The 25391-nt window shown below is 44.2% G+C and overlaps 1 protein-coding gene across 1 annotated transcript in view; it reads right to left on the bottom strand.

Annotated features, from left to right (window-relative positions):
* Positions 1-25391, bottom strand: part of CFP (complement factor properdin) — a 418911-nt gene that overhangs the window by 53620 nt on the left and 339900 nt on the right. The window contains exon 8 of the mRNA XM_069647422.1: positions 14586-14697. Coding sequence (XP_069503523.1) covers positions 14586-14697 — 112 coding nt within the window. The remainder of the gene's footprint in view (positions 1-14585; positions 14698-25391) is intronic.

The following is a 25391-nucleotide window of genomic DNA, read 5'->3' as shown; positions in this document are numbered from 1 at the left end:
CATGGAAATTGGAGCCGTCTTGTCCCAGTTAGATGACAAAGGGAGGGAATATCCCATCATTTTTATCAGTAGACAACTGAAGGGTAGAGAATTTAGCTGGGCTACTGTTAAAAAGGAATGTTTCAGTATAGTTTGGAGCCTTGGGTGTTTTAGGCCTTACCTTAACAGTCCCTAAACCCACTTTAAGGGGCTTATGCAGATGAAGGGTGAAAACCCTAAACTGCTGAGGTGGTCCATTAGCCTACAAGTGCTAGACTTCACTATTGAGCATAGATCAGGGAGAAGTCATGTTAATGAAGATGGCCTTTCCAGAAGATATGTTGGCCGTCTAGATGAGGGTGTCAATCTCGTGTGAGATTAGACGACCCTAACCTCAGTCTGGGTGCAACTGTGATGCTGGAAATGCATTGGAGGGACAGGGCCTCCATCTCCTTGTCCTATACTCCATTATCATGTGTGTTCTGTGTTATTTTCTGCAACACTTCCTCTTTTTGGTCATGGTGAACAGAGACCCTTGGAATATCCTTATGCCACCCATGGCCAAAGATATTCTATACAACAAAACTCCAATAACACCAGTGTTTTATGGACCCCCGAAAGTACATAAAAACTGCACAAACCCCCATTTCTGATCAATTGTAGTGGCTACAGAAAGAATTTTTGATCCGCTATACAAATATTTGGATAACATTTTACAACCTCTAGTCCAGAAAACATCTACATATCTACAGGATACTACTCATTTTTTGAACACACTTAAAGATATTGAACATATGGAGAATCACTGGACACTCTTCCTGTTGGATGTCCACAGCCTTTATACATCTTTACCGCATGGCAAAGGCCTTGAAGCATTAGAATGGTTATTACTACAACAATAATACTTCCCAACCAACAGTCTTTGCAATAGAATTGGCCAAGATGATTCTGTACAACAATTTCTTCATATTTAAAGAACAGTTCTACTTCCAGATATCAGGCACCGCTATGGGCTCAGCAATGGCACCAGCCTATGCTAATACGTTGATGTTTCATTTTGAGTCAGAACACATTTTGGAACACCCCACATGGGCAAACAAATTGGCTATGTGGAAAAGGTATGTAGACAGTGTCTTTGGAATATGGAAAGGGCAAAAAGCCGAAATACAAACTTTCTTGGATTACTTAAACCCCCGTAACCCAAGAATTCAATTCACCTTGGAAGTGGGCACTCGCACTGTCCACTTCCTTGACGTAAAAATTATACCACAAGGCAAACTCCCCACTACAATCTTCAGGAAACTGACTGATGTCAACAACAGTCTACACTACACTAGCCATCATCCACAACATCTAAAGAACAATCTACCTTTAACATCGAAAGAACAATCTACCTTTGAGTCAATGGTTAAGAATAAGAAGAATTGTCTGAGACGAAGACACATACAAGGAAGCAGCACAGGATCAAATTCAAAAATTCAAAGAGAGGCTTTCCAGAGGGAGTCCCAACTGAAGCAGTAACGAAGAGCCAGCTAAAGAATAGATCAAGCCTACTGATTACACCAATGAAAATGAAGGAAGATCCACCACTGATTTACCCAACAAAGTACTCACAACAAAGTATGCAAATGTCCAGAATTTTGTGTAAAAATTGGAAAATTACTAGACTGGATCCACAACTTGTCATGAACCATCGGACACGCCCCTTCTGGGCCGCCTGGTCCTTGACATGTCGGGGGTTACACTCTGTTGTACTTCCAACATGGCCGTAAGCACAGAACGCTGCTTACCAGCCTTCACGTCCGATGCAGCACGTTCTATAAATTAGCCACACCCCCACGGCCCCGCGCATCTCAACGCTACGGTTAGCTGTGGCTAGATGTGTGCTACGTAGTTCGCCTTCGCAGAACTCTGTTGTTTCCTGGTTCCCGGATCCTTCGCTTTCCCCTATCCTTTCTCCTTCTTATTCAGCCTTCTTCCCGGATTCCGTGCACCCGCCTCCGAGTGCACCTTCTCCTTCTCCTGGACTTCCTGGAGTTTCCTATTGATCCCGGACATCGAAGCTGAACGAAGACTGGAAGCCGAAGACGGCCGAGCGGGCTTGTACAAGACCAGTACCGTACGGAAGAAAACTGCTCCTAAAGAGTCCATCAAGCAGCGAAAACCGGTGAGAAAAGGGGAAACCTGTGACACAACTGAGCAAATTATTTCTGAAACCACCACTTATGGCTTATATAAGAGGGAAACATCTACGAGACTCCCTAGTGAAAGCTGTGTGAAAGAGTGGAAAGGAATAAACAGCTTTTTCTCAACAAACCTAAGAGAGGGACATTTCCCTGTCTTCATTGCTGTCATTGCAATAACATTGAAAAAGGGAACATCATAATACAACCAGACACAGGTCAAAAAACTGAATTGCAAGACTTTGCAACATGTGACAGCAAGTGTAACGCTCACCTGATTCCCGTAGAGGCGCCGGTCTTGACTGGGCGTATACCGTATCTTCAAAGGTGATGTGTAACACACGGCTGGCTCTTTGGGCTGGACCTCTGTGCACTGTATGTCTGACTCGAAGGGTAAGATGTCTGCAGATAGAAAATATGGGATTAATGAACTGGGTTATTGAATGTCTCTCTCTTCTTCCCTTTCTCTTCTCCTGTAGAACCCAAAGGTTAACGCTCTCACCTTAGGTAAGTGAACGCCGTGCTCTCCATCTGCCTCGGGGCAGGGTGCTGTAACCAGTTTCTTCACTGGATAAGGGGAGCATGCCTCTTGACTTCAGAGGACTGCTGTCTGTCGTTTACTGCACGAACGGTAAGTTTCGAGTAATTCTAGTCTTTAAAAGTCTTTAGGAATGATGTCTCTTGTTTTGCAGGGTTCCGGCGATGGCGGATGACTGGCTGAAGTGAGTTGAAGATGGAGCCCGTGTGATGAATAGAAGTGCCTGGAAGCACGTAAGTAAGCGCTTGTTGCCTGCTTCACGATGCGCTCTAACTGTCTTTTTATTTTGCAGGTACAAGTTCGGAGCGGCTGCAGGGTGCCGGAATACCCACTGGGTTGGATGTGGAAAGGAGTAATGGCACGTGAGTATTAAAGTTCCCCAATGTCTTTAAACGCACCTTGTTTTGTCTTTCAGATGCGGGATGCAGCGCCGAAGGCCTCCGGAGCGTGCGAAGAGTTGGTAAGCTTTTGTCTTTCAGATGCCGGAATGCAGTGTGAAGACCTCCGGAGCGCACGAAGAGTAGGTAAGCCTTTGTCTTTCAGATGCCGGAATGCAGCGCGAGGCGTTGGTGACAGCCGATGGACCAGGTAAGTGAAGAGCTGTCACTGAAGACCGTAATGCTAACCTGTTCTTTCTTGTCTTTATAGGTGTTGCTGAAGACTGGATTCAGGATGGTAAGCCTTTTTCCTTAGGCCCAGGATCAGATGCAGAAGACACGATGAGCGTTCTGCTGCAGAGGATGCAGAATAACGCAAAGCAAGATTCATCCATCGGGTGTGGTTTAAATAGCCTCCTGTAGTGCTTAGGTGTCTCCTTCCACAGCCACGCCCAGGTAAGAAAAGAGTTCCTGCTTTCCAGAAGAGTTCCAGTGTTCTGAATCTAGGGAGTGGCTCCTGCCCCACCCAACAGGAAAAGTAGTTCCAAACAGAAGAGGATCAGAGGCTCAACTGGCAGGCAAGTAAGCAGCATGGTCTGCTGCAGGTAAGTCCACCCAAGCATTATGAGCCCGGCGCTTCCAGCGCTGGGACTGGGCATATTTATGAGCCTGGTGCCACTGGCGCCAGGACTGGGTCCAAAAGGTCCCAATTGGGACTGGTTGGCACTCAGAACCTGGGTTATGGATCTGCTTCCAAGGGAGTTGGGAAAACCCTGACCTTTTGGAAGCAGAGATCATGACAGTATCCCCCCTCAAGGCCCCTCCCACACCGGGCTTCTCCGGGGGTTTTGGCTTGTCAGGAAATGTTCGGTGAAATCTTTTGATTAGGCGAGGAGCGTGGACATATTCAGCAGGTTCCCAGGATCTCTCTTGGGGGCCGTAGCCTTTCCAGTCAATTAGGTAAAATAGTTTAGATTTGGAGATCTTGGAGTCTAGAATGCTTTTGACTTCAAACTCGAGTTCTCCATCAACTAGGATAGGTTTTGGAGATTTGGTTAGTCGGGTTTGAGGTTGCACGGGTTTTAATAGAGACGTGGAAGACCGGATGTATCTTCATGTGCGGGGGCAAGTCCAACTTGACCGCTACTGGGTTTACTATGGTAGTGATGGAATAGGGACCAAGGTATCTTGGGTTGAATGTGCGTGGCCCTTTTAGAGGTAGATATTTGGTGGATAACCAGACTTGATCCCCTACTTGATATTGAGGGGCTTCCTTCCGATGTTGATCTGCCCCTTTCTTGTATTGTTCTTTAGCCCTTTGAAGGTGAGAAACAGCTTCCTTAAAGGCTTGGGTGATTGTAGAATGCAGGTAGTCTACTGCTGGTGTTTCAAGATCTTGGAGGGGATCCAACTCCGAGGTTCGAGGGTGACTGCCGTACAAAAGAAAAAACGGGGTTTTCCCAGTTCCCGAATGGACAGAGTTATTGTAGGCATATTCGGCTATCCAAAGGATGTCTTTCCAAGTTTTTTCAGTTTGTTGCAGCATGCAGCGTAAATACTGTTCCAGAGTTTGATTGGTCCTCTCGGTTTGTCCGTCGGTCTGAGGGTGGTGACTGGTCGATAGTCTCACATCAATTTGAGCCGACCGACAGCAACTTCGCCAAAAATGAGAAATAAATTGACTACCTCGATCCGAAATTAGAACCGAAGGAAAACCGTGCAGTCGGACGATGTTTTCGAGAAATTCTCGGGCCAGAGTTGCTGCTGTTGGCAAGCCTTTGAGCGGAATGAAATGCGCCATCTTGGAGAATAAGTCCACGATTACTAGAATCGTATTGTATCCGGAGCATGGAGGTAGATCGGTGATGAAGTCCATAGAAAGCGTATGCCAAGGGCGAGGTGGGATGTCAATAGGGCGTAAGAGGCCTGCTGGTCTTTCCTTTTGACTCTTGTTTTGGGCGCATACTCCACAGGACATTATAAAGTCTCTGATATCTTTTTTCCAAGACGGCCACCAGAAGTAGCGCTTGATCTTTTCTGAGGTCTTGGCCATACCGGGATGTCCTTCCATTAAAGAATCGTGATAACAAGAGATTACTTTTTTCTGTAAATCTGTGCTGGGTAGGTATAATCGTTCTTGGAAATACAATAAGTTGTCCTTTACTGCAAAGTCCTTTCCCTGCAGATGCCAATTCTGTATGTCTGCTGGAGTTACAAGTTGCCTGGCTTTATCCTTAACTTCCTCTATGGATTCTGTGGCGATTACACCCAGAATTCTTTGTTCGGGAATGATTGGTACAGGTTTAGGGTTGATCAAGTGTTCTTCTACTCCCATCCGAGAAAGGGCATCAGCTTTACCGTTCTTTGTACCAGGTCGATAGGTAATTATGAAGTCAAACTCGGCAAAGAATAATGCCCAACGGAGTTGTCTAGAGGATTGGGCTTTTGCGGTTTTCAAATATTGCAGGTTTCGGTGATCCGTAATCACAGTAACGGTGTGTCGGGCCCCCAGCAGATAATGCCGCCAAGCCTTAAAGGCAGACTTGATAGCCAGAAGTTCCTTGTCAGTAATCGTGTAATTGATTTCAGGAGGCGAGAATTTGCGGGACCAAAATGCCACGGGATGCAACTGATTGGTTACCGGGTCCTTTTGTGATAGAACTGCCCCCATGGCAAGGCTTGAAGCATCAGTTTCCACGATGTAGGGGAGTTCGGGGCGAGGGTGTTTTAAGATTGGTGCAGAGATAAATTTAGTCTTCAAATCCTGGAAAGCTTGTTCCGCCTCGGTAGACCATTCAAAACGTTTGTTTTTCTTTAACAAGGCAGTGATGGGCTGGACTATTCGAGAGAATTCGGGGATAAACCTGCGGTAAAAGTTAGCGAAGCCTAACATGCTTTGCACACCTTTTACGGAGGATGGTGATGGCCATTTGAGAACTGCATCGACCTTCTTTGAATCCATACGCACTCCGCCAGGTGATATGAATCCCAAGAATTCAACTTCAGTCACGTTGAAAACACATTTTTCCAACTTAGCGAAAAGTTTGTGTTGACGCAATCTTTCAAGGACCATTTTCACGTGTTTCCGATGTTCAGATTCCGATGAAGAATAAACGAGGATGTCGTCAATGTAAACAACACCACATACATCTATGAGCTCTCTGAGGACATCGTTCATAAAATATTGAAAGGCGGCCGGGGCATTGCAAAGTCCGAAGGGCATGACCTGATATTCAAATAGCCCATACTTGGTGCGGAAGGCCGTCTTCCATTCATCGCCCTCTTTTACTCGCACCAAGTGGTAAGCTCCTCTAAGATCCAGCTTTGTATATATGTTATGTTATGTTATGTTATTTTGCACTTATATAGCGCCTTATATACCATTGGTATGGTCTGAAGGCGCTTGTAGGTTGAACGCCCTTGGGAACCGAAGTTCAGATCAGTAGAGAGAGTAGGGAGAGTCAAAAGGTGCGTGTGGGCACCGGGTATGTGTGCAGCTCGTGCGGTACTCGTGTAATAGCTGCTTCTTAGCGGTAGGTGTGGTGGTTGAGAGATCAGGAGAATGTGTTCGTTCTGGCAGGATTTATCCGGAACGGATGTGGCTGCGTTAGGCCTGCATGCTTTTCTGACTTGGTCCAGGAGTTCAGGGATCAAAGGTAATGGATATCTATTCTTAACGGTGATCTGGTTCAGGGAGCGATAATCTATACAAGTTCTAAGGTCTCCTTCCTTTTTGGAACGAAGAACAAAGCTGAAGAAGCAGGGGACTTGGAAGGACGAATAAACCCATTTGCCAGGTATTGATCCAGGTATTGTCGAAGGTGAAGGTTCTCAGGCTCGGTGAGGGCATAAATTCTACTACAAGGAGGAGTAGATCCAGGTATCAGGTCTATCTGGCAGTCATAAGACCTATGAGGAGGTAGAGAGTTAGCCTGATCCTTCCGGAAAACATCTTGGTATTCTAGGTATTCGGGAGGTAACTGGGGAGTCTCTGAAGAAATTGCTGCCAGTGCAACACCAGGTGCAGGATGACAAGTAGAGACACATTCTGGAAACTGGAACGTTCTTGCTCGCCAATCGATCAGAGGATTGTGTTTCTCTAACCAAGGTATTCCTAGAATAATCTGAAACTGAGGGGCCTTGATCACATCGAACACGATCTTCTCATGGTGTCCATCTTGACTTACTAGCGTCACTTCTTGAGTGGTATGCGTTACTGGCCCGGAGGCTATCTCCGTACCATCCACCGTAGTAATGACGTCCTTTACAGCCTTGGGACAAAGAGTTAGATTCATCCTCAAAACCATTTCATGATCCACATAATTGCCGATGGCACCGCTGTCGACGTAAGCTTCAATTGCATGTAATCGATCCGGATTATCAGGGCTAATGAGGACCATAGGTATCACGAAATGCGAGGTCACGGAACTGGTTTTCACGCTCGGCAAGAGGACCTCTATTCTTGTCGGGCGAGGTCGTTTCCCTGCTCAGAGTTTGTAACTTTGGTAACTGCAGCTCCTACTGCCTTCTTGGCAGGTTTCACCGGACAGTCTCCAAGAAAGTGCCCTGAGTTTCCGCAATAGAGGCATAATTGCAACTGTTTTCTCCTTTCCCGCTCCTTTTGTGTTAGAGGACCTTTCAGGCCCCCTATTTGCATGGGTTCCCCGGAGTCTACTCCTTTGGAAGGAGTTGGCGGTTTGGAAAATACTCGAGCATCAAACTTGGAACGATCGGCCTTCCTGTTCTGCAGTCTGTGATCTATTTGAACGACTAAGTCTATATAGTCCGAACAATCTTGTGGGGGATTCACTACTTGGGCTAACACATCTTTGAGCTCTCCACGTAGACCTCTATAAAACAACGTAATCCTTTTGTCCTCAGGCCATTGAGTTTCCACTATCAGTCTGTTGAAAGACGCAATATAAGCCTAAAGGTCTTGATTACCTTGTCGCAACGAAAAAAGCTCATTGTCCAAGGCCTGCCCCTGTGAATGTCTTGCGAACAGTTTTTCCATACTGAGCTGAAAAGCTTGAAAATCATGGAGGACCGGATCATCTTGATTTACTAGAGGGATCGACCAGTCTGCCGCATTGCCACTAAGGTACGAAAGCACGAAAGCTACTTTAGCTTGACCAGTTGGAAAGGCTGCTGGCCGGCATAAGAAATGCAACCGGCACTGATTGATAAATACTGCAAACCTCTTTGGGTCACCAGAAAATCGTTCGGGCGGAGCCAGAGGTACATTCCCAGGTAGGTTGATCTGCACTGGATTTATAGAGGATGTAGAAGGAAGATTTCCCCCAGATGCGGGTAACGGGGTCTGTCCGGCTTGTGACTGTAGCAATTGTCTAGCGAGATCAGCTGTTCGCTCCTTGGAAATAATCAGTTCCCTTCTTAGAGCGTTGGTTTCCTGACGGGCTGCATGCACTTCTGCCCTTAGTTCCCCAAGTAACTGGGCTAGCTGGTCGGTATCCGAGGTTTCCATAGCGCCTGGACGGGAGTTTTGCGGTAGGCTTTGCGTTCTGTAACGCTCACCTGATTCCCGTAGAGGCGCCGGTCTTGACTGGGCGTATACCGTATCTTCAAAGGTGATGTGTAACACACGGCTGGCTCTTTGGGCTGGACCTCTGTGCACTGTATGTCTGACTCGAAGGGTAAGATGTCTGCAGATAGAAAATATGGGATTAATGAACTGGGTTATTGAATGTCTCTCTTCTTCCCTTTTCTCTTCTCCTGTAGAACCCAAAGGTTAACGCTCTCACCTTAGGTAAGTGAACGCCGTGCTCTCCATCTGCCTCGGGGCAGGGTGCTGTAACCAGTTTCTTCACTGGATAAGGGGAGCATGCCTCTTGACTTCAGAGGACTGCTGTCCGTCGTTTACTGCACGAACGGTAAGTTTCGAGTAATTCTAATGTCTTTAAAAGTCTTTAGGAATGATGTCTCTTGTTTTGCAGGGTTCCGGCGATGGCGGATGACTGGCTGAAGTGAGTTGAAGATGAGCCCGTGTGATGAATAGAAGCGCCTGGAAGCACGTAAGTAAGCGCTTGTTGCCTGCTTCACGATGCGCTCTAACTGTCTTTTTATTTTGCAGGTACAAGTTCGGAGCGGCTGCAGGGTGCCGGAATACCCACTGGGTTGGATGTGGAAAGGAGTAATGGCACGTGAGTATTAAAGTTCCCCAATGTCTTTAAACGCACCTTGTTTTGTCTTTCAGATGCGGGATGCAGCGCCGAAGGCCTCCGGAGCGTGCGAAGAGTTGGTAAGCTTTTGTCTTTCAGATGCCGGAATGCAGTGTGAAGACCTCCGGAGCGCACGAAGAGTAGGTAAGCCTTTGTCTTTCAGATGCCGGAATGCAGCGCGAGGCGTTGGTGACAGCCGATGGACCAGGTAAGTGAAGAGCTGTCACTGAAGACCGTAATGCTAACCTGTTCTTTCTTGTCTTTATAGGTGTTGCTGAAGACTGGATTCAGGATGGTAAGCCTTTTTCCTTAGGCCCAGGATCAGATGCAGAAGACACGATGAGCGTTCTGCTGCAGAGGATGCAGAATAACGCAAAGCAAGATTCATCCATCGGGTGTGGTTTAAATAGCCTCCTGTAGTGCTTAGGTCTCTCCTTCCACAGCCACGCCTAGGTAAGAAAAGAGTTCCTGCTTTCCAGAAGAGTTCCCGTGTTCTGAATCTAGGGAGTGGCTCCTGCCCCACCCAACAGGAAAAGTAGTTCCAAACAGAAGAGGATCAGAGGCTCAACTGGCAGGCAAGTAAGCAGCATGGTCTGCTGCAGGTAAGTCCACCGAAGCATTATGAGCCCGGCGCTTCCAGCGCTGGGACTGGGCATATTTATGAGCCTGGTGCCACTGGCGCCAGGACTGGGTCCAAAAGGTCCCAATTGGGACTGGTTGGCACTCGGAACCTGGGTTATGGATCTGCTTCCAAGGGAGTTGGGAAAACCCTGACCTTTTGGAAGCAGAGATCATGACAGCAAGTTTGTAATTTACTGACTCTTATGCCCATGTGGTCACTATTATGTTGGCCAAACATCCAGAAAAATGAAGGAGAGACTTTCAGAACATAAGTCAAACATACGAATAAAGAATGAGAAATCATCTGTATATAGACATTTTGAGACAAAACATGACTTAATATCCCAACTAAAATGTGTGATTTTACAAATAATAGCCAGGCCCCCAAGAGGGGGCAACATGCAGGACATGACACGAAGAGAAATGTTCTGGGTCCACAAATTGGACTCATTAGAAACCTGTGGAATGAATGAGGACATTTTCCCTAACATCGTTTCTCGAAAACAAATTGGTGAGGTTGTATTGGCAACCATTTAGTAATCATTCGGTAACAAAGACAAACAATCTAAAATAACAATCTGAAACAAAGAGATAGATATTTTGATGTTTAAAATGCCAGCACACTTCAAGATAGGAATGGTCGCTTAGACCAACTGGAAAGGGTTGAAATGATGAGCTACAGAGATGACCTGATGCTTTAATGTGTTGGTTCAATGTATTGCTTCAATGTGTTGAACAAAATGATTGGATGACTCCATGTCAATTGAATTACATAACGCGATTGTTCTGAGATTACCAGGTAACTCTCGACTGGGTAATTGGGTTTTCTAAAATTGTGAGGCCAGAACGTTATCTTATATCTTGTTTCTCACCAGATGGGGTTGACTTTATGAGCCGTAGAAATGTGCTGATCCTCTATTGGGGTGAATATCCATATAAAAATTATTAGATGCTTTCACATTAATTGAATTACATAATGCAATCTTTCTGAAATTGCCTGACATCTTGCCATGAGGTTTTCAAGACAAAAAGTTGCCTTAGATGTGGTTTCTAATCTTGTTTGAAAAATGCATTAGCAAAGTAAAATAATTTGTTACAATGAAGACATGTGACTGGAAATGTTAGGAAGGTAAAGGGCAATAATGAATTCAGTGTCAGTTAAACAGATAGACACACTAGAAATGCAGGACTATTTGGTCGTGAGGACTGTTAGATTCGTACTATAAATCCCATCAGATACAAATCCCAACAGATTTATCAATTTGAACGGGCTAACGTCACGCTCGTTGAATTTAAAAGGAAACTGTTGCTTAGCAACAGCCTAATAATGGAATAACCACTGCAAGTCTGCTTTGGTCACGTAAACTATTGAAACTGTTAAAGCATTCTCCAAAAACAAAAGGTAAGAACGTGCTGAACTAAGTGACTATTTACTTAACAATAAAACCTTTATTTACAATGCTGATTGCTCGTCTAAAAATGACCTGTTTGTCTACCCTTAGGGACACGCGATGAAGCACTAAGGAGAGAGTGATCTCTGCTCTCGTTACGCAATAGGAAGTCTAGCTATCTGCGCCATAGATTGTGGGTGAGTACTCACATGCTGCAAGGAACTCATTGTCATTTTCAGTAGTATGAATAATAGAAAATGGAATAGATTTCTAAGAACATTACGCGTTTGCTTTATTGACAGGAACTTACATATTAGAATGAAAAGAAGTTGTGCAATCCTCTACATTCACACAGCAACCAGGAACTCCACCAGCATAATATATTGGTGAGTATGAACTAGGGACTCAACATGGTGAGTCTCTGACTATAATGTTTAACATCATTAGACTCTAGAATGAAACCTCTGTTACTGAAAACGCCCAACCATCCAGTGATCACAGATGAAGTTCGAATAGAGGACGTTACTTCCATAAAAGCCAGAGGAAACCATTAAGGTAACCGGTCTATGTAGAAACAGGTTCACAAAGAAAGAGGTCCATGTAGAGATATGTGACCTTAGACGAGTGTAATACTCAATGAGTAAAATATTGTTAATATATAAACCACAGGTAACTCCTCAATATTTAACATAAGTACCACACAAATTGCATCATCGATCGCCAAAAGGAATCATTCTAGGTGAGGTACCCACAAAAATGCGTGTTGTCGAGAGCAGAGAGTTAAAAATCAGAAACAGAGTCCAGATTAACATTTGATTTTTTTGAAATGTGTCTTATAGAAATGTGTTTGCATCATGAAAACTCGAGAACAAAAAATATTTTGCTCCTGAAGAAGAGAACTTCGTCTCGAAATGCGTCAGGCCTTTTATTTTGTAAAAAATGTTTGTGCCAATTGAACAAATGTTGAACAGAACCATGTAAAAAAACTGTTTTCCTACTCAACGACTGTTTAAGTATATACCATTAGGTAAATTGATGATTGTAGTCGGATAAAATTCTGAGTAAACAGTTGATCAAAAATATAGCAAAGATCCCTAATTCTTTTCCAGTGAGAAGCACCATTAATGTTTTAATGTTCATTCCGTAAATTACAAATATGATGAAAAATCCTTTCGAATACGGACTGAAAAATGTGTTTCAGTAAATATAGGTGTGCAAGGGACGGGAGTGACTATAATACACACATCCCAACCAGGTATTAACAAAAACCCAATGACACCCCTTAGTAAATGGTAGTAGAATAGACTAGTTTGAGCAGAGATCAGCCTCAGGTACATTTCAGGACAATCAGCGAGACTGAAGAGAGGTAAGCGAGACCTGAGCTCTTGAAGACCTTCAATGTGTGTGACAGGTGAACAGTCACCCATGTGTATTGTTTCTACAAGGTTATCTAATTTACTCCCAATATGTCCAGTTTTGGCATGCCAACATTTAAACTTTACTTTACTTCAAAAATGTATACTGCGCAACCTATGGACCCGGAGGCTTATGGGCACAACACACATAAAACAAAACTATGAGATAGCGGAGGGGAATGATACCAAACAGAATAAACAACACTTTGTGACTAATTAAAAAGAAGTGTCTTCAATTTCTTTTTAAAGTTTTCAATGACACTGATCTTTGAGCTCTTCTCAGAGAGCATTCCAGGCCATGGGAGCGACTGCATAAAAAGCACCCTTTTTCACTTGGGCGAGCAGACATCTAGGCTCCTTGAGCTGATGTGTATTGTTCGACCTGAGTGTTCTCGTATTAGTCTTCACAGACAAAGTCTTGCTCAGATACGAAGGACCAGAGCCTGTGAGGCTTTTGTGCACAATGACCAGCAGACAGAACTTAATCCTTTCTTCAATGGGTAACCAATGTTTGTATCTTCTTGCATTGGTTACATCATCTCTTTTTCTAAGACCAGCAATCGCTCTCACTGCACAGTTTTGTATGACCTGAAGTCTGGCATACTCTGACCATAATGGCTCTAGCTATTATCTCACAATTAGCTATTGAGACAAACGGCCGAATTTGTGTAAGCAGCTTCATGTATTCTGCTGATGATGAACCATGCTGCTCACTTGGGCCTTCATACTAAAATGTTGGTCCAGTAAGTATGACCAAGCTTTTGGATTATAATTGCTATCCCAACTATCATTAGTTCGGTCTTTTCTTTGTTTAAAGGGAGACCATTCTCTACCATTCAAACTTGAATGATGTCATACACTTCATTCAGTCTTATGGTGTCCTGATCATAATCGCCAGAAAGTGGGATGACACATTGAGTACCATCTGCGCAGTTCGTAAACTCAATACCTTTTTTATCCAAATCATTGTACAGGGATGGCAACAGGCAGGCTCCCTGAGCAAATCCAAATTGCAGGACTCTTGCTATTGCTTCCACCCAGTCACTAAACACCCTGCATATTCGGTTTACCAAAAAGGATTTTATCCATGAAGCATCGGAAAATGTCGCCACCTCCTTCAACCTGGCGAGCAACAATGTATGGTCCACCAGATCGAAGGCAGCAGCCAACAAATCCAACAACATCAGGACAGCCGCCTTGCAATTGTTCAGGATACGCGTTAAATTAGACTTGAGGTCCAACAGTGCTGTCTTCGTGCCATGGCACTGCCTGAAGCCAGATTGCCTTTCATGTAACACCTTGCGATTATTAAAAATACTCTAAAATCTGGGTCTACACAACGTGATCTAAAATCTCAATAAAAACGGGGTATTGTTAATAGGCCTATAATTCAGTGTTTCAAAAGGGCACAAGCCCACCTTTTGTAATAATGGGGCGATCCAGGCATATTTTAAATGATCAGGAACATGACTTTCTAGGAATGAAGCATTAACACATTTGTTCAAGATACCTATAGTATGGGAACATGCCTGTGGCCCCTTTACAGTTGGTAGGTTTCAGCATGTCAATAATATCAGATAGTTCTATCTGTGTAACTGGACAAAAGTAAAAAACGGGGTCTCCTGTTCTGGCGGCTGATCTTAGGACCTGTGACTTAACACGATCAGCCCCTTTCCTCTCTACCTCAATCTTATTGCTGGTGCACTTCTGAATGGTGGTCTGGGTGGGAAGGCAGTTCTTCCATCCCAAAATCTAGTTTGGCAAGGATTATTTTGTTGAGAAACCAAGAATCTGATTTGCCTAGGATGCTATGCTGAGGTAGAAACCTCTTACACCAGTTGGTGTCCACTGGCTCAAAAGAATTGTTAGCATTCTCTGTAGTAACCTTTTAGATATACTTACGGATAGTCGGGCAACACTGGTTCGCAACTCTTGAAACGGCTTCTGGTTGATGGTCCGCACAGTGGCTTGCACAAGCTCCATTCGCTCCACTCTGACCAGAAGGTTTTTTCAACTGAAAGAAATGGGAGAAATGTCAGCTGTGAAGACCCAGATGTCCAGGCAGACGTATACTACCAAACTCTCATGATCCCACAATACTGTGTAATACCAATGGCCACCTGACACAGGCAGGAAGAAGTACATCCAGCAGGGACATGGTCACAGTGACCCCCAGTGTATGCGTCATTGGCAAAAACACATCATGATTTTGGTGTCTCTGTATTGAGAACCGTTCTAACTGCGAAGGGTTATCGAAAGAGCAGAAATGAAAGAAATGCTCCAAAAGGAAGCATGGTCCACGGTATGGGGCATTAGAAATGCTACACAAGCGTTCCAATTATTGGCTGGTAAAATAAGAGTTGGCTGGATCATCCTTCGACTATAGAGAAACCATGTAGACTTTAGAGTAAAATATCAAAGGTAAGAAGCAGCAGAAAAGGAGGGTGGGCAGAGAAAGTGTGATTTGGGTTGACCGCATCACCCAACATTAAAAGGGGATTTTGGTGAGAAAAGTAACGTCGGCTGATTGAAACTTTACTGATGAGGCACTCACATATTCTTTATTCTGTATACAGAAGCTTTCAACTAGCCCAATAATATTTGTGGGATTCCTAAACGTATGGAGACTTTCTTTATGGACTGCAGGAACTATTAGTGTATGCTGTTTAACAGAGTACAGACATACATAGGGAAAGCAGCCATGCCTGCAGCCTTTTTAGAGAGGAACAAGGCAGTAAACAGAAAATACAGATTAGTAACCCCTTGAGTGCACTTGCTCGGTACAGGGACAGTCCACCAACACCAAAGTCCTAATGACCCGAGGGCAAAGCATTTTTTAAAGTCTTGTTACTCTGGGCCCCTACTGGGGCGGGCATTCAAGAGGTTTAAAAAAAGGCTGAAATATTGGAAATGGCTCACTTGAGAGAAATAACACAGGCATTATTGGTTCCTAACAGCACGTCAAGGATATAAAAAGATGGGTTCAGATCAATGAAGAACAGCTTCCTGCCACTAAGGCACAGCCCAAACAGAAATCAGCTTATGGAGGATGAGCTGAATAAAACTATTAGCAAGCCCCGCCCACTTGGTGCCTTCCTTCACCATCACCGTCTTGTGGCCAATGCTGGATTTGACTTTTATGGACTTCATTCATTCATGGTGCATCACTCTTTCTCAACTCACATGCTGGACTTCCTTTGCATCTTGTACTCATGGTGGCCCTGAATCATGCTGTTCCCATCTTCATCTTGTATCCTGGCTTGCAACATTATGTGTTACTACTGACTTCTGCAATTGTATCCTCTCTCCACTCTTGCTTCTCCACTCTTTTTGACTGCTTACTCTCTGTTCTCTCCTCCTTTCCCTTCTCCCTTTTCCTATCTCCTCCCCTTACTTTCTTCTATGCACTTACTCTATCAGAATTGTCCCTGGACCTAATATGATAGCAACCTCGTCTGTTTTCTCCACCCTCCCTTTACTGTTTTTTTCCTCCTCACCACCCCTCCAGCACCATCTGAAATGTCGTCAGCCCTAGTATGATAGTTGCTTGTTTTGTTCCTCCCCTCCCTTTCTGCTCCCCTCTCCCTCACCTTTTGTTTTTCTCCGGCTCTAACAGAAATGTCGTCAGGCGTAGTACAGTAGTCGCCTGTCTGTTTCCATTTCCTTCCCACTCCCCCCTCCCCCTTCCTTATCTATGTCTTAGCTCTTGCACTATTTGAAATGTCTTCAGGCCAAGTACGATAGTTAATTTCACATCCTTACTGTTCATGGCCTGTAAGAATGTGGTTGTATTTTCCCTTGTTCCGTCCCTTGCCTTGAAGCGCTTTGAAACACATTGTGTATAGGCGCTATATAAATAAACGACCATATCATATTGGCAAAAGTGAATGTTAGGAGAGAACTATGGGTGCTAAAAGACTTATTCTCCTTCATCGTCCAAAAGCCCCAGTTCTGTCTGCTCGGTTTTACAAAAATGTGCAAAACCACTACAAAGCACCAGTTAGCTTAGCTTAATGGCAACCGCGGCCTAAGGGAAAGGCCTAGTCATGTCCAACGATGAAATAGGAACACAGAAAAGCTGGGACCATGTATGCCCTCAAAAACATGTCCTGACAATTTGGCAGGTAGGTGGCCTATGCCTAAATCAACCTGGTGTTGGAGACTGTAGTGGGAGCCAGACCTCCATGGCATACAAGCTGTGCTGGGTGGCAAGCAGATTGGCTAGCGGGCCCTGAAGATGAAGCCATTTAGAAGGCAAGCATTTCGGCAACCCCTTCAGATATTCAATAAACAGCAATTAACAAGAAACAGATGCCTAAAAGCAGAGCATTAAAGCATTTGCCATAAGAGCATTATGCTAAAGAGAAATACATTAGAAACCTGGATAGCCTTGTTGAAAGCAAGCCTTGGGTCCCTGGCTGGCTGCCTATACAGGACACTATCTGCAACAGGTGATGTGACCCGTAACATTAGGAGAACGAAGATCATTTTAATGTGCCATTACCTATGAATGGTGGTTACATAAGGGGTGGGTCGAGGGACATCAAGACTGCTTCTAACAATCCTAAGTGTACCCTGTGGGCCTGATTCATGGAAGTGTTTTATAATGGTGCAATGCCATAGGAAAACATTCTGTGAATCAGGCCCTATATGTGTATATTTGAGACATGTTTCTATTTTGAATAATTATAGGCTACCGCCCCTAGAGACATAGAAGCCTACCCTGAAGAAGGCCATGCAGTGTAGAGAAGGGCTGACATATGTTGGGAATGTAGGAGAAGACCAAACGAGTAGTTATCTCACTTTTCTTTAATGTATGGTTTTGTGTCCCAGTAAGCAGACACACGGGCTGGTGATGCTGTATCTTGTGCCGTGTATTGTTTATGAGCAAAATGAGGTGTGTTTTTTTTTTTTACTGTGCCAAAATGTGATGTCGCTGTCTTTGTGAAGGATTTCCTATTTATCAATCAACAATTTCATAGGTATCTGTAATATAAGATTTTGCAGGTGTTTATTTTACCATGATAGGTCACACATGGGCGATAAGGACTTTTTTGTATGTATGCTTATAAGATTGACCTGGACCATTGCTAAAAGAAAAACTTAGACCCCTCTTCATGTTCATGGTGACATGTGTTAAATGATTAGTTGCTTGGACCTAAGGGGCTGCAGTTTTGCTTTATTTTCTTTTTATTCTGAGGTTATGCAGTACACAAGCAGAGAACAGATGTACACCCAAGGTGATTGCACGCTGCTGCTGGCTTGTGTCATTCACCTCGTGTGATGTGTGACCGGACTGCTCGGCAAAACTATGGATTGCAGTCCGATTCCTTTGGGATGCCTGAAAGTAAAAAGCTTTGCTAGAGGAAGCGTTATGGACTGTAAGGTTGCCAATTTAGGAACGTCACAAAGGGTTTTGTTAGCCGACACATGCACTCAATTTGATTGCCCACTTTACAAAAAATGTCCACTTTCCATTAGTCCGCTCATCATGGCCGAATTGCAATATGTTCATTTAACTTAATCATCATTGCCCAACCAATGGCAGAAAGAAAGGAGGTCAATGCTTCCCCTGGTGTTCGCGAGCATCCCCGGGCATCGAGCCTCCATCCATCTATGGACATTAGAGTACAGACTTTGACCCTTTAGTAATGTCTGATATTTGTCTGCTGGCTGGCTGTGGTGGGATGTACTAGCGTGCCCACCACAGCCTGCAAGCAGACATATCTATGTGGACCTCGAACAAGACTTCCGTCTGGGAAGATCTCTTCAAGCTAATGGAAAAGAGTTCCATAGACACAGAGCCAGGTATTGTAACATTGCTAAAACCGGCATGAAACTGGTGACAATGCTGTCTCTACAAGCAGCAATTCATGTCTGGTAAAAGGCAATTCAAGATGAAAACTTCAGCAAACCTCCGAACTGGATAACCCAGCTCTTTAAGATGAGTAGCAATACCCTGGAGATGGATGGGGATGCAGATTTTTATTCATACATCAATAAATCGAAACGACTCAGGTAGTTGGCAAAAAGATAACTGTTTTAATAACAATTCTCTAAAACAGGGAGTACAACGAACATCAGCGATCACACGCTATCCTCTTGCTCCTCTTCCTTAACAAGTATTATAAAAAATGTAGTTTATGTACTAAAAACTCGTCATTAATGATGTTTAACCTACGTGTTACTAACGTCGTCCTACGTGGCAAACTACAAAAACATACGACGAACGGTAATAGGCTCTTAGTGAACATCTAAGTAGATGTTCTACACTAATCTAAAAAGGTGCGAGTACATGATTGGTTACTTATCAGATGGGGCAACTAAGCCCTCCCTTCAAAACGGCCACTATGAACATCACAAAATGTACAACGTCCCATTGGCTACACAAACTATAGGACCCCTAATTACGCGGTCCTCTAAAATTGGTTGGCACTCTAACCTTTGTCAGTACTTTTCCACCTACATTAGCAGCATGCAGGCTGGCCATCCAGGTGCTGGTGAGCTCGTCTAAGTTTTGCTTCCCACCAATTAACATAATCGTCCATCATCACCTTAGTGGTCTGCTGTCAATTAGGGCTTTGAACTTGTCCGAGAGTGTTCTTAGCTCTGGAGAATTCAGGGGAGTGTATTTGTATTTTGTATTTTATTTATTTCTATAGCGCACCAGGCCCAGGGGCAACCGGGCGCTTAACTTAGTTACAACAAGATGAAAGCATGACAAGGCAATGTGACAGAGTATTACAGGAGAATTTACAGAATATACATTCAAGCGAATATCGATAAGGCAGTGATTTACAGGGTAGTTAATAAGGGATGCAGAGTAGGTCAAAGTGCAAGTAGGGCAGTAAACTAGTGTTAGCTGTCTTGGGCGGATAGCCAGGCTTTGGTAAGGTGTTTGAATTTCAGGAAGGAAGGTTCTGCTCTAAGGTCATTGGGGAGTGAGTTCCAAAGTTTGGCTGCCAGGATGGGGAAGCTGGTTCCACCTGATCTTTGGAGATTAAAACGCGGGATGACAAGGCAGTTGGCTTGGGCCGCTCTGCGAGGTCTGGTGGAATTGTGGAAAGAGAATCTGTTTGCCAGGTAGCGAGGGGCTTGGTTGTGGAGGCATTTGTGTGTGAGAGCCAGGGACTTCAAGGAGATGCGATGTGGGATAGAGAGCCAGTGCAGGTTGCGCCTGGTGTCAGATATATGCTGGCGCCTAGGAATGTTAAGGGCCGCTCTGATCGCATTGTTTTGGACAATTTGTAGCTTGTTTAGATTGCGGAGATTAGTACCTAGATAGAGGGCATTACAGTAGTCGACCTTGGATAGTACGAGGGTCCTGGCCAAGGTTACGCAGTTGGCTGTGGTTAGGAACGGGCGACAGGCGGTGATGAGCTTGCAAGTATACGCTGCTGCAGATGAGACTGCGTTGGACTGTCTAGTCAAGGATAGGGTTGAGTCAATGTAAATCCCTAGGGTTTTCGTGTCCTTAGCAATAGGGATGGTGTTCCCATCAATGGTGAAAGACTTGAAAGCAGGGTCAAGTTTAGTGAGTTTTTGTGGTGAACCAAGAATGAGGAGCTCTGTCTTTTCATCATTTAGGCAGAGGCCGTGTTGGGCCTTCCACGCTTGGATGACCTGGTAGATGGCGTTGATGGCGAGGGAGTCAGTTGTGTAGTCTCCTGTGATGGGGATTAGTATCTGGGTGTCGTCAGCGTAATTAGTATACGTGACGCCCAAATGGTCCAGAATATCAAAAAGGGGTTTGGTAAACACATTATATAACGTGGGCGAGACACAAGACCCTTGAGGCACACCGCAAGAAACCGGAGCGGGTGGTGCGGCCGCAAGTGGGGAAAACACGCGCATTGATCTATTATCGAGTGAAGGCACGCTCTGCCCTCATGCATAGGTGTGACCATCTAGTTCTTCCAACTTCTTCCTTCCAAGTGACTGAAGAACATGGAAACAAGCTTTTAGTGTCTTTGAAATATTATTTTTTAATAGACATCTGAAGTCTTCTTGTTTTGTCCATGCCGTCTGAACAGGAGTTTTGTTCTTTCACATGATTTGTATCCAATGTCAGCTTACTCCAGTTTGATAAGACCATGGCTTCCTGGGCTCATTCAGCCTCGCCTTTCTGAGATTCATTTTGCAATTCATTGGTTTTTTAACTGCGACACACTAGAAATTAGGCCTTCTTTTTAATGTCCAGCACTGCTAAAATACATAGTGGAAACATCCGTCCTTTGCTTGAGCATACAAATATATTGGCCGTGTAGTTATGGTTAAGTTGCTGTTTCCATAGAAAGAGCACTTTTTGGGTGGCTTATAACTCCGCTCCCCCTGGACAAATCCACACCAAACTTTGCAAAAAAAGTATGGTGATGTTTGGTCCCGGGGGGGGAAAAGTTATAGGGGGTGTCCCAAAACTTCTTTTTCCCATAGACTGAATGGGGGAAAAAACTTTGCGCACGTCTACAGCGCTAACAGCTGGATGGATCTTCACCAAATTTGCGGCAGGAGCTTGGTCCTGAAAGCGTGCTTTTGTAAATTTGATGCCAATCCATCCAGTAGTTTTCTTGAAAACAACCAAAAATAATGTCTCAAAAAATTAGTGATATCTATGTCCGCTCCGCGGACACACTTCCCTGTTTGCTCCGCGGACAAGGTACCCATTGGCTAATCTGTAGCATCATGTTCGCGGACATGTGGTGCGGTCATTGATTGGATGTTGAACGGTGTTAAGTGCGTCAGATTCTTCTGCTGCGCCCGCCATCTTTCATTCGCGTTTTGGTGTACGCGGACACCGCCGCTAACACATATAAAACAACACAACATTGCACTTGTTAACCTTATGAAATACTGTTTCGGAAGGTGAGGGTCAATGAGGCTGGGATGGAATGGCTCAGCAGGAAGTCAAAAAGTGGTGTTTTCTTAAGTCATATGGTAAATTGAAAGTTGCTGCTCAATATACTGTCCACTAAGTACAGGCGAAGATTTACTGCGTCTGTGTTAAAATGAATTTAAAATAATATTGCAGTCAGAATGGCTTCCTAGAGTTTGAAATCTGAGGCAGCCACCTGCACTATTTGATGGAAACAGCGGTTCTGCAAGTGTATGGGAGTAGCAGTTCTCATGCATGCATTCAGATATGCTGTTGCAAAGTCAGAATATATTTTGATTCTGAGTGAAGGTCACTTGGTTTGCTTTTTTGGTTGCGAGCTCAGGAGGCCCACGCATCTGACTGAACCCATAAGGGTCAATTGTTTTTTGACCTTGAGCGAAAGGGAAAAATCATGAAGAATGCAGGGAGTGAAAGTTTGGAAAAAATACCATTTGATAAGGTTATGTATTCAAAACGTTTGTAAGACCCATGTAATATCAGTTGAAGAAGATACTTTGCTGCAAGTACACGGCTGTCTGGGTTTAACGAAGACAATGGAGACGGTAAATATTGTGTAAGTTTAGTTTTGACGACTCTACACCGGAACAAGTTTTAATTTTTTATTACCAGAACAATAATTTTGGCAATGTAACTAAGGTACTATCTTTCTGTGTAGTTGGCATTTTTTTTTTCAATTTATGGATAGTGCACTTTCTGGGTGTTTGAAGGCTATCATTAGGTTCACCCATGTTCAACGGTATTATTTTTTTAAATGTCATGTATGACCACATCGCTTTGTTTATCAGTTTCCATTTTCTTTTTGTCTTTTTTGACATTGTTTGGTAAAGGCTGGATATTGATACGTATTTTCTGTTACGTTTTCCAAACAGCTACATTCTGCCATACTGTGACTGCCATGGATTCCAGATGCCAAGTAATGGCTTCTTTGGACGCCAGATGCACATACTTGTGACCGGCTGCCTAACCTTAACTGTTTTGTGGGACGACAGGCCCGGCCCCATTTGTCCATACTCTGGAGTGGCCATTAGGAGTAACATAACATCTTTTATGGTCGTGTAGGCCGAAGTTCATGCCGACGTCTTGGAAATCACAGTGCTCCCGAGGCGGTTGCTTTATCGAAAGCGATTACTTTGTGTATGCGAAAAGATCAACATGTGCCTCGCGATTAACAATTTCATTGATGACCAAAGAAACAAAGTTACAATTTGAATGAAAATGGGAATAGTCCGATGGTCTCAGACAGTTTATTGTTAAAATAAATTACTTTACAAATTCTAAAATGTTAATGTTTTCTTTTAAACACCAATTTATTATACAAAATGTAACGTGCCACGTTGTACGCGGCTATGTGTTCATTTTCAGATTCTGCGTCATGGTACGTAGGTGCTTATGGGCGCATTTGGCTACGCAGGACAGGAACGTCATCCAAAAAAGTGTACAATATCATTAGAGTTGATTATGTGACGAGATGTGGGAGTGTTTTCGTATTACACAAGTGTCCGCCGCCATTGAAAGCAAAGAGGGGCCATGTATGGAACAACCTTCTTTCCTTTCTATGGTGGCCATGTTGGAAAAGGATTTTGTTTTGTATGCAATTTTTTTTTTAGTATTCTTAAACTGTGAAAGGTGGTTCTTACAGGAACATTTAATTTGTTTAAGGATGTACTGTGTGCTACATTGTTAATGGCTGACTACGAATAGGTGTTGGAGCTGTGCAAGGGAAATATTCAAGACGGCAGTTCCTACATCAGTAAAAAAATGTACTTCCACACTGTCCATGCGGGATAGATCTTATTGTCTAGTGTGTACGGATTTTCGGACACGTCACCGTGCTGTGCGCCAGTATATGGTCATGTGCTGGTCTGGCCTTAGGAGCAACAGCTCCCTGGGCGAATTGGCACACCCTGCCCTTCCCCCCCGCGCCCCTGGTCAACAGGGGCCGTGGCCACGGAGTGTATATTTTTTCTCTTTTTTTTTTTAAACCTCCTCGCTCCGGCAAGGAGGCAATTCTATTAATAGGGTGCATTAGCACCCTATTGTTCCTAAAAGCGCCCCGCTGCCGCGGCTGCATTGACCAACAATAAGGCGACTGCCGCTACTATATCAGCTCGGGGGAGCACTTGAAAGACTCACCCGAGCTGGCGTGGGGCTAACAGTCCCTTTTCTTGGATAAGGCGCCTGCGGCAGAGGGGCGCATTTGGTGTCAATCGGGTGCTAAGCACCCGATTGACATTGAATGAGCCCGCCTGCTGCGCCTTCTGCCGCTACGCCAGCTTCAGGGAGTCCTTGAAAGAGTCCCCCGAGCTGGTGTGGCAGGGGGGCTAATGGCGCCCTGGGGGGCGCGGCACCCAGGCCAGTCGGCCGGCTCACCCCCCTACCCCTCTCACCCCCAAGGCCGGGCCTGGTCATGTGGCATTCTCTGCAAGGTGTGCAATGAAGTCAGATGTTACTTTACATTATGGTAACGTGCCACTACTAGAAACCGATAACGTTTAGTAAAAAAACTTTGTCAAAGGGACATTATGGTTAAGTTGCGCTACTAAAAACCTATTAAATTCACACAAAAAAACATTGTTACCGGGACGTTATGGTTCAACGTAAAACCGAAAAACCCCTGAAATTCACCAGTTATGGTAAGCTAAGCAACCATAACTCGCATTTATTAGCTACTTATTACATGTTTCACTGTATGCAAAACTCTAATAAGAAAGCAGTTGTCATTTCATTGTTCAACAAGTCAAGATTATGAATAGTGCACCTTCATCATGTATGCTACGCAGAAGAGCTATGATTCTGCATGAGTACCTTAGTATACTGGATAGAACTTCGTAATGGAATGGTTTTTGTATGAATGCATTGCTTATTGCACTAATTACTCATGATATTTATTCCAATGACCCTTTTTTGTCCACATTATAAGAATCACTTGTACTGACTTTTCATGAATAGTAAATGCACATGTGATGTCATCAGTGATGTCATCAATGACATGTGTGATGTCATGTTTGATGTCTTGGGTGTTAGTCTTAGCAGTGCACAGTGGTGGTGCGAGTTATGGTTGCTTATCTTACCATAACTGCCGAATTTCAGGGGTTTTTCGGTTTTACTTTGAACCATAACGTCCCTTTAACAAAGTTTTTTTTACTGAATTTGATAGGTTTTTAGTAGCGCAACTTAACCATAACGTCTCTTTTAACAAAGTTTTTTCACTGAAAAAAAAAAAAATATATATATATATATATATATATATATATATTGGCGCTTGACGCAATCTATTCACTATAAGCTAGCCTTAAGAGTACTTCGTCTGCTTCTGTTTCTTTGCATCTGTACATGTGTAAAATGACTTACAGGGTAATTCATAGAATTTCGCAGAAAAGTGTCGCAAGCGGCTGGCGCAGAGTGTCCACGTGCGATTGTCTGCGCCAGGCGCGTGCGCCAAAACCGATTTCCGCGCACAGCGTATTCATGGATTTTAGGCTCCCAAACCAGCCGTGGTGCAGAGTATCGCAGCGACCCTGCAGCAGCGCCAGTAACGCCCCCAAGAACGCCCTCACGCAAGGAAAAGCCATCAAAATCGCTAAATCATTGCAAAGGGCTGCGCTTACCCTGGACCAGTTTACAGGGCTGCCAAACAAGAAACGCAAAGCGGGTAACGTTCATATCAGGGGTACGCGGGAAGTTTCACATGCGATTAGCCAGGGTAAGTGTATTACAGGGGTACGCAGGAAGTTTTACACGCGATTAGCCAGGGTACGTGTATTACAGGGGTACGCGTGAAGTTTTACACGCGATTAGCCAGGGTACGTGTATTA

This window comes from Ambystoma mexicanum, chromosome 2q (genome assembly GCF_040938575.1).
Source record: "Ambystoma mexicanum isolate Mex_15411 chromosome 2q, UKY_AmexF1_1, whole genome shotgun sequence".
Taxonomy (NCBI): Eukaryota; Metazoa; Chordata; class Amphibia; order Caudata; family Ambystomatidae; genus Ambystoma; species Ambystoma mexicanum.
The sequence above is the reverse complement of the archived record's forward strand: the minus strand, read 5'-3'. Positions and strand labels throughout refer to the sequence as shown.